Raw genomic sequence first — 18,790 nt, forward strand, 5'->3', positions numbered from 1 at the left:
AAATTGTGCTTTTCTCGTTCTGCAACATTACTTTTTGACAACTTTCTCCCAAAATAATTATCAAACTTCTTTCCAATGCATATTCTTCAAAATCTTGAATTGTTGAACTCTTGAAATTGCACATTCCTTTTTCAAAACGGCCCTGGCTATGTGTTACAGCTCTCAAAAATTTGTTAATTTGAACATACATCAAATTTATTTACTACTGTATTACCTTGGATTTAGTGTTTCATGTCCTGCTTCGCAATTACTTGCGTGACCGTTCTCACGTTGCACCGAAAAAAAGCAGAGAAAAATGACAGGTAAAAAAACTAATTAAATACAGGTGTTCACTACTTGTTTGTTTATGATTTAATGCAGAGTTTAGCAAAATAATTTAACTTTTAGTTGTGTTATTTACTTGTGTCCAAATTGACCAGTGTCGTCCACAGAATTCTCGGAACAAGTGTTCAGTGGCAATCAAAACTTGTACAGTCAACTCGCCAATAGAGAATCACTGCCAATAGAGGGTCAATTGAAAATAAAATGTGAATCTCTCTTAAACATATTAGAGTATACAATGTTTAAGTATCCAGTTATATACACTTATCATTTAGCAATTAATAGACAAAAGAAGATGGATCTAATCTAATGAGTTTGAGTTCCATGAGTATTGAGTAGATAACTCTTGCAACCATGTTTCCTGACTTGGATTTTAGCACTCTTGAATTCTTCAAAGTAGAATATTTTTTAGCGTACCTCACAATTTCTTCGATAAAACCACACAAATTTGGTATCATTTTGAAGAGTGAAACGCACACTGTCATAGGAATAATTATGATTATGAATTTTAGATTGACTTCGATGGAAAAAAGTGCCATGAAACTGAGGCAGCCATTTCAGCCAGTAGAGAATCACCCATTTCAGGGATAATCAAAAGGTTGTTTATTTGGCTTAAAAATACAAATCAAAGGTTGATTTGATGTTGTACTGGTTTGAACTGGCAAACTTAGATAAATGAATAAGGTTCTGTGAATCAATATTTTGATTTTAGTTTTAGATATAGGTGGTGCTAATTATGCATAGAAATACAACTGTGAAAACTAGTGCTATATTCTTTAACTTAATATCTCCTGTTTGAAATGTAAACAAACTGTCTCTCATTATATTCTGTCTTGAAATGTTTATTTCTAATACCACAGTCATGTTTTGTCAGAAAAAGGCTATTTTAAATGGATAGAAAATGAGAAACCAGGTGACCCCCTATTGGCAAAGGTGACCCCCTATTGGTGAATCAGACAGGTATAGATATTTCATCATAACTTCAGACATAAAAGAATGATTCAAATAAATCAAACATTGATATGAATGCAAGCAATAGTTTTAAGTGTTAGTTAGTTTAGATATCATGAAAGTCTAAACATTCTTCATTATATGCTAAATGTTTAGATAGTGACCCGCTATTGACGAGTTATCTGTATCTATCAGCAACAAATAAGATTTATGAATTAAACACAGCAACTGTTAAACAGCTTCAAAATTGTTGTTAATCACAAAAAGCATCTTTAACAATATCTAAACTATGAAACTTTCAGAAAGGTATTGACTTCAAACTTAGCATGTGCATATATGTATATGTAGGTGGTGATGAGATGATGTGCAGAGCCTATGAATAGGGTCTGTAGATCAAACTTTTTTAAATCAATGATCAGAGATCAATCAATGATCAGAGTTTAAGTTTACACCATACTTGGAAAATAAAGGACTGATCTTATGATATTTCTAAGAACAATTGTTATTTGTAGTCTTTTAAACATGTGAATGAATATCTTAATTCTTATAAATAAAATTTAGGCAATGGCTAGGTTTACGGTACCATAATTCTAGCCTCCAATTCTAGGATTACAGAAGTTCCGTATTTCTAGACAACCCTTTCGGGTAGTCTAAATAATCAGACCTCGGGTAGACCAATTTTACATTTTGATATTTTACATTGTCTACCTAGAGGCGGATATTGACAAGTCAAAAAAATATAACAATATTCAACTCTCGAGTACAATTAATACAGGGTTTTTTCTGGCTATTTTGGGAACATAGCCTATACCCCTAAAATTGGGAATTTTGATGCGTAAATGTTCCGAATTGGGAAATATGTAGTCCCACAGGATATAGTAAGGATGTGTTTAAGCACTTTCTCATAAACTTGTTTCACATTGTACAATCTCTTTAACATACTTCCATTACAAAATTGTGCATAATTTGGTCAATGTATATAGCCGAAAAATGGCTATAAAAATGGCCAAAAAAAACCCCTGTAATATTTGGACTACCCTTTCGGGATAGGCTAGGATTACGGAAGTATTTAAGTGGCATCAAATATATGTTAGGACATGCATAAATAATGTTGTAAACTTACTTATTTCACTTATAATAGCGACTTTTCATGCCTGTCGTATTATTTCGTGTTATCGATATGCCGTTTTGGGTTACTGGTACTGATGATAAACCCAGACAGAAAATGAGTTTTTTTACCTGTAACTTCTTTATTTCTGCAATTTGTAATCAATGGTCGGTATCAAATAAAGCTTAACATTTGCTGAAAACTTTACTTAATTCAAATTTATATTTAGCTAGCAAACTCACCCGAAGTGAGGCCCTGAAAGGGGTTTGTAAAATGGGGACTGTACGAAGGTTGACTGATGATAAATTCGACCACTTTGTCATTTACAAAATTTTCTTCGTAGTATTATATTGAAACTTTCCCCCAAAAAGCTGCAACAGTCATTCCTGATCAGGTAATGAAAAGTGACCCAATGTCAGGCCTTCACGTGGCAACAGTGGGCATGCGCAAAAAACACCCTCTTCCCAAGTAATTTTGGATAAATGTTTTTTTATACAGATAAATGTAAGTCATTTATTTATACAGAATACTTACCAATTTTGTTTTTATTTACCAGTTGGTGTTGTATGTGAAAACTGTTAGATGGTGTGTTCAATTTTATAAATAACCGATTGCAATCGAATATTTCCAAGGTGGTCGACTTTATCATCTGTCTGGGTTTATCATCAGTACCAGTAGTAAAAGAAGAAAGAGAAAAGAAAAAAATAGAGAAGATCAATTAAAAATGAAAGAGAAAATGCAAAATCATGACTAGAAATAATAACGTACTGTAAACAAAAAACAAAATTACAACAATATTTTTTTATTAAAAAAAAGAAGAAAAACACAATTTTTTTTATGGAAATTGAAAAGAATTGAAACATTGAAACTTTACTATTTTCGTTAAGAAGATTTTAACTTTTATCATTTATAATCATTCATTAACAGCGCATAAATAATTGTCCACCTTGTCCAAGATGGTGGATCGATAACGTGAAATAATATTCTAGACATGAAAAATCGCTATTTTAAGTCACGGTGAAACAACTAAGTTTACAACATCATTTTATGCATGTCCTAACATATATATTGAGTCCTCTTAAATACTTCCGTAATCCTAGCCTATTCTCATAGGGTTGTCTAGGAATACGGAACTTCCGTAATCCTTGAATCGGAGGCTAGGATTACGGTACCGTAACCCTAGCCACTGCCTAAAGTTTATGTGAATTAAAGTAACTCTTCTGAGAAAAAAATAGGTTAAGACATCGAAATAGTGCACAAAATACTTACAATTGATAAAGAAATCAAATATTTTTAATACTGTTTGCAAGCGGTACATGTATACAAGAAAAAAAAACAACCCAAATATAATTAATGGTTTAAACAAGTCATTTAATGTCTGCTTTTTCTATGACCTGCTTTTTACATTTTTAGCTCAGCTATTCGAAGAATAGTCTAGCTATTCTACTCACCCTGGCGTTGGCTTTACACCTTGGTTAAATTTTTGCATGCAAATACATACAGATATCATTTAAAGGCATATAGCTTTGAAACTTATTTTTTCTTTTTCTAGGTCAATTACCAACCTCACTGAGTCAAATCCCATAACTCTGACATGTATTTTGGGCAAATTAGGCCCACTTTTGGACTTAGAAAATTCTGGTTAAAGTTTTACATGCAAGTTACTATCTCCAAAACTAATGCAGATATTGAATAGAAACTTCACATGTGGCTTCGGGGTTATAAAACTAGTTGATAGCAGCAAGTCCCATAACTCTGACCTTCATTTTGGCCAAATTATGCCCCCTTTTGGACTTAGAAAATCCTGGTTAAAGTTTTGCGAGCAAGTACATACAGCTATTACTAAAAGGCATATAGATTTGAAGCTTATTTTTTCTTTTTCTAGATCAATTATCAACCTCACAGGGTCAAGTCCTATAACTCTGACATGTATTTTGGGCAAATTATGCCCCCTTTTGGACTTAGAAAATCCTGGTTAAAGTTTTGCATGCAAGTACATACAGCTATTTCTAAAAGGCATATAGATTTGAAACTTATTTTTTCATTTTCTAGATCAATTACCAACCTCACTGGGTCAAGTCCCATAACTCTGACATGTATTTTGGGCAAATTAGGCCCACTTTTGGACTTAGAAAATTCTGGTTAAAGTTTTACATGCAAGTTACTATCTCCAAAACTAATGCAGATATTGAATTGAAATTCACATGTGCCTTCGGTGTTATAAAACTAGTTGATAGCAGCAAGTCCCATAACTCTGATATGCATTTTAGTCAAATTATGTCCCCTTTTGAACTTAAAACTCTTTTGTTATTTAACCTTTTGGATAATATTTTCCTGCTTCTGGGACAGTATTTCGAATAGTCGAGCTTGGCTGTCTTACGGACAGCTCTTGTTATGAAAGAAAGTAACTAAAAATGGCCTGAAATATTTAGGATTTAAATCAAACGTGGATGAAATGTTAACTGCTATACAGAAATGCAGCCCTGCAAGTTGTGTTCGGATTGCTTGAGGAAGACAAAATTTATGACCAGCATTACTGTATTATATTGAGTACTTTTTTTTCCATGTTCTGTATGTCCAGTGTCATCTCGGACATGTTTTGAAGTATTTTAGTGAAACATGGTAGGGAAATGTGGTCCTGAAAATTTCAGTCTTACTGCTGTAAAAACCTTTGCCTTTGTATTTATACATACATGTATATTATTACATATTAAGTTGTATTTTTAGTTCGACTGTAGGGAATTTTTCAAAATAGCAGATCTATTGTAGTTGTCACCCTTTAATTGGCATTGACTTCCATGTTTCAGATGTTTTTTTGCTTTTCATGTAAGTAGGCTTCTCGAAAACTGCTAGGCCAGATGTTTTCAAACTTCACACATGCATTTGGAATCATGAGGTGACCTCGAAGGACAAGGTGCATAACTCTAGAAATTGATATGTTCATTTCAGGTTACAGTTTTGTATGTTATATAAGTAGCAGGTAAAACTTTTTCAAAAGCTATTTGGCCAATGCTTACAAACTTCACACTTGTCTTTGCAGTTTGGCATCCTAAAATGACCTCACCAGGCAAGTTACATAATTCAAGCTTTTATATTGTCATAGTCATGCCCCTTTTTAACATTGAAATTTTGGTTTAAAGTTCTGCATGTAAGCTGGATTCACAAAAACAACTAGACCAAATACTTTCAAACTAAACCCATGCCTTTTGCATCATGAGATAACGTCACATGTCAAGTTACATAACTCCAGGTTATATTTTGTCAAAATTAAGCCCCGTTTAACAGAGAAATTCTGTGACAGTTTTGAATGTAAAAATGTTTCTTGGGAATTACTTGCCCAAACATTTTCAGAATCTCCACACATCTTTAGTATGATGGGATACATTAACTTTTGTTTTAAAGGGGAGCGGGTCTTATTAAAGGGGAGTGGAGGTATAATTACAAAATTAAAAAAATGATGAAAACGTACATTTCTAATAGGGATTAAACCCTATGTAATGGACCTTTTTATTACTTAAGAATATGTGAAAACTGAAAAATGTCATGAAATGATGCTAATGTATGATCAGAAAGACTAAATATTTCTTATCATTAAAAAAAAATTGTAATTACAACCCCACTCCCCTTTAAGAAAACTTTTATTTCAATTGTAGCTTATCATTATACATATCAGTCAGAAAAATATCAGAACCAAACCTGATCTGGTTAAATAGATATTTGAAATTACCGCCAACTACCCCATTGTGCATCTTGAATCAGATTAAGGAAAATGCTGGCAAAAAATTTTTTTTTTTTCGCAACAAGTAGAATCTGATTGGTTAAATATGGTACATTAGCAGCCAATTATTTTGATTATTCAGCATTTATTTCAGCATAAGATTTATTAGAAAGAAATATTTAAAGAAATTTTTTTCAAAATACTGTAAAATCATTTAATTTCGTGGGCATGAAATTTCGTGATTTTGATCGAAACAGCAATTTCGTGAGGATATGAATTCATGGATTTTAAATTTTGAACAAAAATGAATGGGAATTTTACTTGTTCGTTGGGTTAAAATTTTGTGGATTGACTAGACCACAAAATCCACGAAAATTAGTCCCCCACGATTATTAACAATTTCACAGTAGCGGATATCCTGAAAAAAAAAACAACAACAAAAAACCCCGAAAAAAACGCTCATACATCCTTAAAGGAATTTAAAAAAAAAAGTAGGATTTAGATCTATGTGATATGATATCATTTTGTCCTTTAGCATACAAGTACATATAAGGTTTGAATTATGGCCAGCTTATTAATAACTTATTAATCATTTAATGTGTGTTTTGATTGACTTGACAGGGCTTGACTTTACTTATGTTAATCTATCAGTACATTTTCAGTTAAAATACTTAGTCGTGGTTTACCAATAATATAACTATGCCATTTTCTTATATGTTTACACTGATTAATCAGTTGTAGTTGATTCAGTGTTACATTATCAGTTTAATATCAGATAAAGAATGTTTAGAGTAATTGATTTTAACTGCTCAGTTATGGACTTGATAAGAGCTTAGATTTTTATTATGGATTTTATTCTTTTAGGTATAGTATTTTTTCATAGTTTATGAACAAATTAGATAAATCTTCAATTTTCCTGTACTAATTAAATTTTAAGATATTATGTGAATTTAAGAATAGCCAAAGTGGAGAGAGATTTATTATATAATTTGAGGGCAAAAATAAACCGATTTAATGCAAGTTTTAGCAAACTGGTACATATTTATGTAAAACATACAATTTGCGTTTGTTACATTTAAGATAATGTTGAATAAGAAATTCATCTTTATTCCTTCATTGTGTGAAGTTAAGAGTAGATAATCTCTTAAAACAGTAGGCCTACTGAAGACACAAAAAATTGTTTCCGTTTGGACCAATATGTATGCTACTTCAGGGCTTTCATTAAGGGTGGGAAGGGAGGAGGGTATTTTCCCTTGTTGTAGCGATCTGAAGCAGCGCTTACTTTATTTGTAGTAAATATAGCAAGTTATAAAAGGGAGAGCCGTCTGACACCTTCTCTACTTTGGATCTTTCCCCTTCTACTTCAGTAATTAATGAAACCCTAGTTCTTGCAAATTCTAAAAGTGACTGTCAATAATCGAGTACCTAGAGGTCTATATTAGTAAGCTTTTAGCCTGTTGTGAAAACATTTATCTGTAAAATTAATTAAGCCAATCAGTAACAACTTTTAACCAGTTCACTGTATACATGTAAAAAAATTAAAAAAAGAAAAATAGAGAAAATGTTTTACGAGAGTCTGGATGCCAATGTCTCGCTATAAGAGGGAAGGTGTGTAGCGGTTCTCGTATCAGGTGGCCTCGGTAGCTCAATTGGTAGAGCGTTGGCACGGTAAGCCGAAGGTCCGAGGTTCGAATCCCGGTCGAGGCTGCACATTTTTCCTGAGACTGTTACATTTTGTACATGTATCTAATATTTGCCAATTTTATTATTCTAGTTATACATCTACCCTCATTAAATTGTGATTGTGTTTTCCTTTTAATATTCAACTCATTTTGATTTTAGTTTTTGATATGATATAAATATATATATATATATATATATATACTCTGTGTATGGATGATAAACTATGTTTAAATAAATCCAAAATGTTAAACTTTCTGTTCAGTTCTGTAACTAAAATAAATAAAAGGCCAGATATGACTAGTTACATTTGTTTGTATGTTTTAGCTATAAATAGTAGTTATAATTATTCTCAGTTATTCATCTTGATATGACAGAAAAGTCTTCGAAAAAAAATCTTTTACAAAACACATAATAATACTGTAAAACCCAAATAAAAACTGAGCAATTGTTTCAAAAGTCGGAAATCCTCCATATATTGTATGATCGATTGAAATTGTCTGTATTTGTATTGACACTTGAGTTGAAGTGCTTGCTAAAACACTTGTGAATGTATTTGAGAGCGTTAGAAGATTGCTATCAAGACGGACAATCCAGTTTGTCTCCCATAAACCACAAACATGTTAGAGATAGGAAGGTGTGACACAGGACCGTTAAATATGACAGATTATGATCTGAAATAGAGAGACTTAATTTGTATCAATTATGAAATTTTCTTACGTTTGACGGCTTTGAAGTACAATCTGTTTTAAGTACTGAAATATTTGGGAAAATTGCAACTCATCGAGGCCTTCTAGGGCTGTCATCGATAGAAACGATATCGATGTATCAACGATATTTTTTTGTCGATCGATTATCGATTCCCATTTTCAAAAATCGATATTTTACAGAGAGAAAAAACTATCCAGATAAACACTCAGACCCTCAAAAACTATTAAGTTCACAAAGTTGTAAATTTGGATAAATGCAAAAGAGAAGTGGAGGCAAAATAAAAATGAAAGATTTTATTAATTTTTATTATTTTCTTTAATTTCATAAATACAAATACAACACAATCAAACAGTAATATGAAAAATAGGCAATAAAACTAAAAATAGCATTTACAGGAAGGTATATAGTATGCATAGGAACAAATAGATTGTAAATCTAACTTAATAATCGATATTTCAATGTATCGTCCATATTTGTCTTCTGATATATCGGTATCGTCGATATGCCTAAGACCCAATCAATGACAGCCCTAAGGCCTTCTAACAAATTTATTGCAGGCAAACCTTCAAACAGGGCATCCAAAATCACGTTACAATAGGATTTAGACCAATCTGTCAGGTTTAAGGTTCCTTTTGTATTTGATTTTGTTTCGATTTTGGGTTAAATAGAAATTTTCAACAATATTTTGGATATCTGAATGAAGGGCTACAGATTGTCAGCCTCAAGAGTGTTTAGTATTTATACATTTGATATTGCAGCATCAGATATATGATCTTTGCTTTATTGTTACAATTAAAGTTGTGACTCAGAAAAAAAACCTTCAAATACATTCATCGTTGTGAATGTATATCCTTCTTGGTAAAAAATGAAAATAGAACACTTTTTGTTCGATTGGTACATTGTACCGGATGTCTCGTTGATCGAAGTATCAGAAACAAAACAACACAAAGTACATTTTCTTAACATATTTCAGCCGTAATTTTGTTGTAGTTCTGTGACAGTAATTGTACATGTAACTCTGTGGCTATTTTTTCGCATGCTGACAAGATTGTGCGTTTCCAAGGAAGTGCAAATGTCATGCCAGTAATTTTCTATTTGTGAGGTCTAAGTCTTACAAATTAATTTAGGAGAGAAAAAACACTGATATTTCACCGATTTTATTTCTGGCAAAACTGTTATTTGCTGTAATGCCCCAGTCTGTAAACAGTTGCAGAAATAGATATAAAAAATGATTAAACAAACCAAAGTTAAAATTCCATTACGGAATTTGGCTGATATGCGAGTTCTACAATGTGATTTTCGAAGTTGATGCAGAATTGTATGTAGAATTTCAACAAAAAGGAAGTTTAGCATAGTTTTTAAATTTATTCGTTTAGTAATTGCCTTATTTCTACAGTGAACTGTATTCACAGTATTATCAGAGGTCATGATCCATCAAATATGTCAGTGGAGAGAAGTTGTGCTAGATTTTCGCCACAGGATCACAAATGTTCAAATACTTGCTGTAATTTAATAGTAGTCAGCCAAAAAGTATGTCTTCTAAGCACACTGGAAAACATGTTTTGGGACAGATACTATCATATATATATCTCGAACTCCATTGTAACAGTCTTCTTTCTTTCAGAACTGCAGTAACAATGCACAAAAGTATGCTAACAATGACAGGGTCCGTGATTTGCTGCAGTTTGTGAAAGCCTATCTTTTTGGTTATCAGCTTGATAAAAACATTTAACTTTGATGTTTTGTCAAATGGCGAGAATCTACCATATTATTGTTAAGAAGAGGGAGATACAACTTTGTTGCACTGAAGTAAAAAGCTTGTAGTATTTAAGTTGGTAGCCGTGTTGAGAAGTGATTGTGGTAGTACAATAGACAAGTGATATCCTCCCTACAGTTATAGTTAGTGGTTGTCCTGTGACCAACGATGATAACATTCATTTTATTGTCACTTAAACGCTGATAAAATGTCATCTTGCGATAGGAGACATTTGTTGCACTAGTGTAATACAACTGTGTAGAGAGTAGCAATATCATGAACTTTAATGCATGTATGCATATATTATGTAGGACATATTCAGGTACTTATTTATCTTTTTGTGAAAAGTTCATTTTACTCATTCAAATGTACAATGCTGTTCAGACCATGTTTGATAATAAAGCTAAGAGGAATTGTTTTGAAAAAGAAAAGTGAGAGCAAAATGGAACATAGCTTAACATTTGATCGACAGTTGCAGTATCTCTAGTGCTCCGTTTTGGAAACAGTTTTCAGAATTTAATTTTACATACTGTGTTTGATTTTTGTGTTTGATGATTGATTCTGCTTTTGCAACTAGTGTAGATCATAATCAGTCAAAAAGATGTTACGCATGATTACATGTACATGATAAGAAAAAAACACTACTTTTAATAATGCACATGAAAAACTGTTACAGCTATAAAGGGAGGTAATAAATTTAATGTTTCCGGTAAACTGTCTACAGTCTGTTTATCAGTATTCAAAACTTAGAGAAAGAAACATTAGAGAAAATAATGATATGGTGCATTTCGTTTGACCTGGCGGGGCAGGGTTTCATTACGGTCCTCTACATTATTGTGCAGGGTATGTAGTACATGTAACCAATGTAGCATTGAATTTTAGTCATTGGTTACCGAGGATTACGGAATTAAACAAATATATTGCTCTACCTATTTTGCTCGTTTTTTGAGATTACCATTATTTGCATAAGTCAGAGATTAACTCCGCACCACCAGGTCGAATAAAACGCACAATAAAAAAATAGGATTTTATAAGAAATTATAATATTTTATGTTAATAATGAAAAATGTGGTGCACCCACATTATAAACACATAGGCATTATGAGCCTTTAATATTTATAGAAATACTAATCAGTTGTATCAATTACATAGTCATGGTATAACATGTTTCACTTATGTAAGATGTCAGAATTGTCATACAAATAGTTAAGTATTATGCTAAAAGCAATAAATATGACAGAGTTAATGCATGCATGCATTAAAATTATTCAATGTAAAGTAATTAAATTTGAATGTACCTGTGACAGATTATGGGTAGGCATGCACATAAATTTTCTAGTGTCTTGTACTCAGGTTAAAGCAGCATAGATTATATTATGTCCTTCTTTGAAGAAGCGGTGACATATTGCTTTGCACATGTCTGTTGCGTTGGTTAGTCCTTTTGTTGGTAAAGCGAATGGTTTCCACTCAATAACTTGAGAACCACTTGACCCAGAACATTCAAATTTAGTAGCTTGATTGGGCTTGTAATGCAGATGACACATCTTGTTTTTTGGGCAAATAGGTCAAAGGTCAAGGTCACAGCGACCTAAACCTTGAATACGGTTTCTGTTCATTAACTTGAGAACCAGAACTTTAAAACATGATAGCATGATTGGGTTTATGAAGAACATGTCCCCTGTTGTTTTTGGGGTCAATAAGTCAAAGGTCAAGGTCATAGGGACCTGAACATTGAAAACTATCTCTGCACAGTAATTTGAGAAGCACTTGACCCAGACTCTTCAAACTTGACTGGATAATTGGGCTTAAAGTGTAGATGACCCTTATGCCCCCTCCACAAATGGTTTCTCTTTAATTACTTGGTATTTCTTCAAGTTCTTCAAATCATCACTGACTGGCTATGAATGAAGGCATGTATGTTCTTAGAACTCTCTTGTACTTGTTTTGTGTCCCTTAACTTTACTTGTCCTAAATACAGTTTTGTTGTTTACCTTCTGGTAAAAAGCTTGAACTGTATCTGAGCTCTCTTAATGTGTCTTGGGAAATTGGGTCACCTCTTATGAAAATCTTTTTCTGAATATTGTCTGACATGCAGTCTGAATAATTTCTGAGGAAACGTCTGAATATGTATGAAAACTTTGTCTGAATAATAACTTAACTTAGGGCCCTCAAGATAGGGGAGACTTTGTGACATTTTCAGTGAAAGGGACTCTTATTAATGACAAACAGAAATAAAATAACTTGTCTGAATTTGGATAGCAAACATATTGTATCACAAAAATCTAGAAAAAATAATTTGAGCTGCGCCATGAGAAAACCAACATAGTGCGTTTGCGTCCAGCATTGATGCAGACCAGCCTGCATATCCATGCAGTCTGGTCAGGATCCATGCTGTTCGCTTTCAAAGCCTATTGCAATTAGAGAAACCGTTAGCGAATAGCATGGATCCTGACCAGACTGTGCGGATGCGCAGGCTGGTCTGGATCCATGCTGGTCGCAAAGCCACTATGTTGGTTTTCTCATGGCGCGGATCAAATGTAAAATCTGTTGATGTAAAGTTTTATGTAGAGGGAAATGGGCAGAATATCTGCCTCTAAAAACATTAGAGAACCATGACAACTCATATTATACTTGTTTTATATTGGTACAAATTTGAGAATGAAATTTAATCAGGAGATATCCTTGAATAACAAAAATTGTTTTCAAGGAAAATTACATGATTTGTGGTTTTATAAGTTTCAGCAAATTCGAGTGCATTATGCAGTTGCATGTCACATTTCAGTGACTATGCATAGGATGCAAACTGTATATGATCTGTTTTTCTTTGAAGTTTAAAATATAATTTGTATTAGTTACTGAAATTTGTATCACAAATGTTTGTATAACTAAATACAACAAGTTTAGTTTGAAAAATATCAGCAAATAAGTGTGTTTGCCAAGGATCAAGGTAATGTGTGAAAGTCGGAATTAAGATAAAGTGCACACTGCTCAGTTTGACTTTGGCTAATAGAATTAAAGGTATTTAGTTTTGATGTAAATTTTTGAAATCACTTTTGTTTTTATTTAAGAATGTCAAAGCATGATCCTGTTCACAATGGTCAGTTTTAACAGAGGGGAAGGGTTGTGATCAGGGTAGGTATGGGGGTTGGGCGTGCGATTTTTGGACATTTGTACAAAAACGAAGTGTTCTGACATTGGCATTTTGTCACACATTCCTTAGCATATTAGAAGCCATGTGTTTGTCCAATAACAAGTGTCTCCAGCTCCACTAGAACTGTATTATTGTTTAAGCCATTGGAAATCAATATGAAAATGAGTCAGACACTTGAATCATGCAGGGTTTTTCTGTATTATGTCTCGGTTCACGCTGTTTATTTCACAGGTAATATATTAATAGTTTTCAGTGACATTTTACTGGTATTTTCTTTATTTCCTTGTGGCAGTAATATTTATTTTGCAATTTTGCATTTCTTTTCAATACTATGGTTCTCCTCTTAGGAAAACTAGTGAAAGATTTTTTTGGTGTTTTACAAGTGCATGGATATTTCGAGAGAAAAGATAAACAGTAAGTAGGTATCTAAATAAAGTGAAACTTTGCTCAAAATTATTGCTAAAATTTGATAGACACCCAAAATTATTTCTAAACATTTGCCACCATAATGATACATGTAAATCATATAGCACTTGAGTTTGGTTTTAACAAGGTAGTTTTAAATGCAAATGTTTAAATATATGTATAGTGCATTTTTAGCTATACATTATTTACAAAAAATGAGATCATACAATAGTGAAATATCGTAATGTCATTATTTATGTATTAAATATTCTTTATACTGTTTATGCTTGGTTTAAAATGAATCACAATATTAGCTTAAGTGTGGGTCATATATTAGTCTACTTGAAACTCATTCAGTGGAGGATTACAAAACTCCAGTGTACAATTTCCGATATTAAACTTTGTTTTTTCCATATTTGGAAGTGTATTATATTATCTCACATACCTATCTATAGTCTGTGTTGCAACCTATCTATAGTCTGTGTTGCATATTGTTTTAATTTATGTAATATTTAGTAATTTACCATGTATGGCTATTTCAACAGTATATTAAGATAGGATTATTTTACGATAACGGTGTGTTTGATATTGTGTAAAGATAAAACTTGATTGTAGTGATAACTGTTTAATGATACTAAATGAACTTGATTGGTATATTTATAGCTGTTACGATGTCGGCGAAATTGGCTAAATTGATAAAAACTATTTGAAACATTTTCAAATTGATTCACAAAGTGTACGGACATAAACATAATCTATACCAGCTGCTTTGGCTTATGTTTATTCACCATTTATGGTAAGGATTTAACGTGTTTTGATTTGTATAGAATGTAGAATGTGTCCGCGACAAATTGATCTGATATAACTTGTTTTCATTGTAATGGATCGCGAGATAGAAAAGTGTCTTGCAGTATGTGATAATTTAGGTAATTGCTGTATTTTAGCTAGGTGTATGAATGTGATATGGCAAAAGTTGAAAAATTTGGACATTTTGTTACATGTTTTTTTTACATGAAGAACACTTGTTTAAAGCTGTGTTTGTTTTATAAAATCTCACTTGTTTTACATTAGTAAATCTTCGAATAAAAGTGCAATTTAACTTATGTACTAAATGCTGTAGAAATGGGCCAGTTTAAAGAGAATTGCTTTATTTAAAACCAGTCTACATCACATTACAAATGTAAGTGTAATCTTGTTTAAAATGACAGATTTTCTGTGATTATATGTTAACTTTGATATTTTTAAAGAAATTTGTCCATAAGTGATGTATTACCAGTGGTTATATATGCTGCAGCCAGCTGCCTCGTACATCACATGATGTCAGAGTGCTGCGCAGGGGCCTCCGTGACTGAGTAGTTAAGGTCGCTGACTTTGAATCACTTGCCCCTCAACAATGTGGTTCGAACCTCACTTGGCATTGAATTCTTCATGTGAGGAAGCCATCCAACTGGGTTACGAAAGGTTGGTGATTCTACCCATTTGTGATTAAATAATGCTCAGAAGGGCACCTTGGGTATTCCTCCACTTAGCTGAAAAGTTGCCTTCTGACCTTACATTGTGTTGATGCAATGTTAAACTCGACAAAACAAACAGAGTGATGCTCTAATACTTGTAGCAGTATTGTAACAGACTTATACTGGTTTAGCAATGAAGAGAATTTTTTGCACACACATACATATATATTATATATTGATATTTTATATATTTTCAGGTGCAGTCCTGTAATGCAGAGGTATTAAAAAGAGCTGGCTCATTGTAAACATTGACAGTTCATTCAATACGCATTGATTTCAGATAATAAGGTAAATATATTTTGCTTGCATTGCTATTCTTTTGTTATGGCAAAGAAATAGATACAGTTTTATTTGTTAACATAAATAGTGCAAGAGTACAATTACCGCATTGGAAATTTCAAACATTTGATCATGGTAGAATTTACTACAGTTAAACCTGCCTTATAGGCCATCTGTTTTATGCAGCCACTTGGCACAAGCAGCCAATCAGCAAACTTCCTGAATTGAAATTTTGTTTAGATATCAACCTTACTTGGGCAACCATCTGCTGTAAGCACCTATATTGTCTCACTCCCTGTGCTGGCTGCTTAATACAGGTTCAACAAGGTGAAGGTTTGTAATAGTTATTTCTTGGGGATGAATGAGATAGGGTAAAGTAGATGGTTTTTTATTCAATTAACCACAAAAATTGTTAAGATTGAGAATGAGTCTTTTGTATAGAATTACAGAAAAATTCAGCTTTCTCGTTATACATTGTAGAATATAATACTCAGCATAGGGGCCTGAAGGGTTAATGTCACATACTTCAGATCACTGCCTTCAGTGCTGCGGGCTCAAAGCCCTGAACGAGATATAGAATTCTTTTATGTTATAAAGGTTTGAAAGGTTAGTGGTTTTACCCAGATGCTTGCAAATGCTGGAAATAATGCTTAAGTGGTACCTTGTGTCTTCCTTTGTCCTTTAATAATTAGAAAGTCACTGATTGTATCTAAGTTATGCATAAGTGACACATAGTAAATCAAACAAAACAAGCATTTTTGAGATGCGGAAAATTTGAACATTCTGTATGAATATCTTTTAAACAGAATAGCTTAACCTGAAATTGAAAAAAGCACTGTTCTTCAGAATGTAATAGGCAGTTAATATTGAATTAATTTTAGCAAGTGTGTCACTGAGAAAATACCAGAATTTCTTGGGACTTAAACTGCAAGTAAATGTTTATTTGAGGACAGTTTAAAAAGGCTTTAACCCTTACCATGCTGGACATGACTGATTCTGCCTTTGTGACCAGTGTAGATCATGATCAGCCTGCACATCCATGCAGTCTGATCATGATCTGCACTGTTCGCCATTCAGTCAGTATCTTTTTGGTAACAACCCTTTTAACAGTTAATGGTAATGTCCAAATTGAAAGATGGACAAGTTCATTATAGAAATTTAGCAGGGTAAGGGTTAAACCTTTTCTTTACAATTTTCTATGGTCTCTATACCAGAAGCAGATCATTCTAAAGTGTTACGCTAGAATTTTATGTGTAGCCAGATATACATTTCTTCTTTCCTGCTAAGTATAGAATATACAGTGTATCATTTGATTGCTAATGTTGTCTTGCTGTGAAGTTTGCTGCTATTTTTCTTTTTTTGCAGATTTCCATCAAACTTCACCTGCATGGTATTGAATGACATCACTGCTAACTTCTTACACTCATACAAATTATAGAGCATCTCTCGTAACAAAATCACATCTTAATTTCTATCTATATATAACCAGTAGTAATTTTAACTTATATTATTTATATATATCTACAAAGATAGGTTTTTGCACCTGCTAGAATAGGTAAAAAAATTGGCAGACAATTATAGATAATTGTAACTCATCAAGGACTTGGGTAACATATTTAGATTTTTACGGTGTGGTATGAAAGTCGAACATTCCCTGAACGCGGAATAGCACTGTAAACTGTCGGACACTCCATCTGGGACAGACGTTTACAGTCTCTTGACTTGGAACACTTTATAGGAAATATAATTTAGGCAAAATTTGGAAATTATAAAGTGATACTGATGCTTGCAAATTCTTCAAACCTTAGGGATGATTGTGTTTTAAGCAATAGTTAGCAGGGATAAGACTATTATCTCCAAATAAACCTTAATAAAGAAGACTTAAAAGTACTGATTTTAGCCATGTCTGATCTATTGAATTTTGATGATGATGATGACAACTTGTTTAAACCTCAAGAACAGCAGACTAAACCATCAAGAGACCTTGATGACATATTTGGAACAAATTCGGAAGCCGGTTTGAATGCTAACACTTTAGATGACATCCTGACTCCAGCAGTACAGGATGACATTTTTGAAACAAAAGCGACACCAAAGAAAAAGCATGCCACAGCAAAGAATGTGGACAGTTTGTTTGGTGATGTTGATGATGAACCAGACATTTTTTCCACTGATTTTGGAACTGCCCAAAAGTCGGCATCCTTAAATGTTTCAAATCCGTTAGAAGACGACTTACTAGGTGATTTTGTGCAACCATCTGGTACTAAGGAACAAGATGACTTACTTGATGATTTTGCACAACCATCTGGTACTAAGGAACAAGACGACTTACTTGGTGACTTTGTGCAACCATCTGGTACTAAGGAACAAGACGACTTACTTGGTGATTTTGTGCAACCATCTGGTACTAAGGAACAAGAGTCTAATACTGTTGACGAACCCCATAAAGAACTAAATGGGAAAAAGACCAATGAAATTGATGATTTATTTACCTTCAACCAATCAGATTCTCCTACTCAACCAGTTAACCAATCGGAATCAGGCTTTAAGTCATATGATGAAATGTCACCAGATGAATCTGCAGACAGCTTGGACATTTTGTTAAATGCTCAGCCAATGGGCACAGTGCCTTCTTGTGATGACCTACTTTCTCTAGTTGAGCCAGTCACTAACACAGCCACTAGCTCTAACAAACCTGCTGCACGAAATAGTAACAGTGAGGTATGGTTTCTTATCAAATTTTTCATAGCTAGTGGAATAGATTTTAGCTCATGATAGCTCTTTCATATCTTCATTTATTCTTTATGCATGGACAATTATTTTAAGTCTGTTAAAATAACCAGCTTATGTAATTGTTAAAACTTTTTAAACAGACTATTTCACAATCTGTGAGGAACAAGTCATATTTTTTTTCTTCTGAAAAACTTGTTACCTATTCTAAATCTTCTATAAAAATAATTGAAACATTTACAGAACAAGTTTTTAAACTTCTTATAAAGTTGATCCTTCGACATATTTTCTCTTATAATAATTTATGAAGTTAAAAATTCTCAATTTTGTGGTCGAAGTGTTTAAGTTTGCATTTATTTTGCATAATATATTACCAGTGTTTATGCATGTCATTTCACGGTTTTATGCCATTAGTAACAGCCGGTTTGATTCATAATATTGATATTTTGCTTGATACTAGCTTGAT

At 32.9% G+C, this 18,790-nt stretch overlaps 1 protein-coding gene across 16 annotated transcripts in view; it reads left to right on the forward strand.

Moving 5' to 3' along the window:
* The first annotated feature begins 261 nt into the window (after positions 1–261).
* Positions 262–18,790, forward strand: part of LOC123533961 (WASH complex subunit 2-like) — a 51,869-nt gene continuing 33,340 nt past the window's right edge. For 3 of the 16 annotated variants that reach the window (XM_053519783.1, XM_045315961.2, XM_053519792.1), the window contains exons 1-3: positions 14,261–14,597; positions 15,513–15,603; positions 16,960–18,315. In XM_053519783.1, the coding sequence (XP_053375758.1) occupies positions 17,497–18,315 (819 nt within the window). In that variant the 5' untranslated portion in view covers positions 14,261–14,597; positions 15,513–15,603; positions 16,960–17,496. Of the gene's footprint in view, positions 303–6,898; positions 6,963–10,412; positions 10,568–10,646; positions 10,934–13,242; positions 13,264–14,259; positions 14,598–15,512; positions 15,604–16,479; positions 16,526–16,959; positions 18,316–18,790 lie in introns of those variants that run through there. The other 13 variants (XM_053519784.1, XM_045315966.2, XM_053519786.1 and 10 more) reach the window with 13 other exon arrangements.

This window comes from Mercenaria mercenaria, chromosome 12 (assembly GCF_021730395.1).
Source record: "Mercenaria mercenaria strain notata chromosome 12, MADL_Memer_1, whole genome shotgun sequence".
Lineage (NCBI taxonomy): Eukaryota > Metazoa > Mollusca > Bivalvia > Venerida > Veneridae > Mercenaria > Mercenaria mercenaria.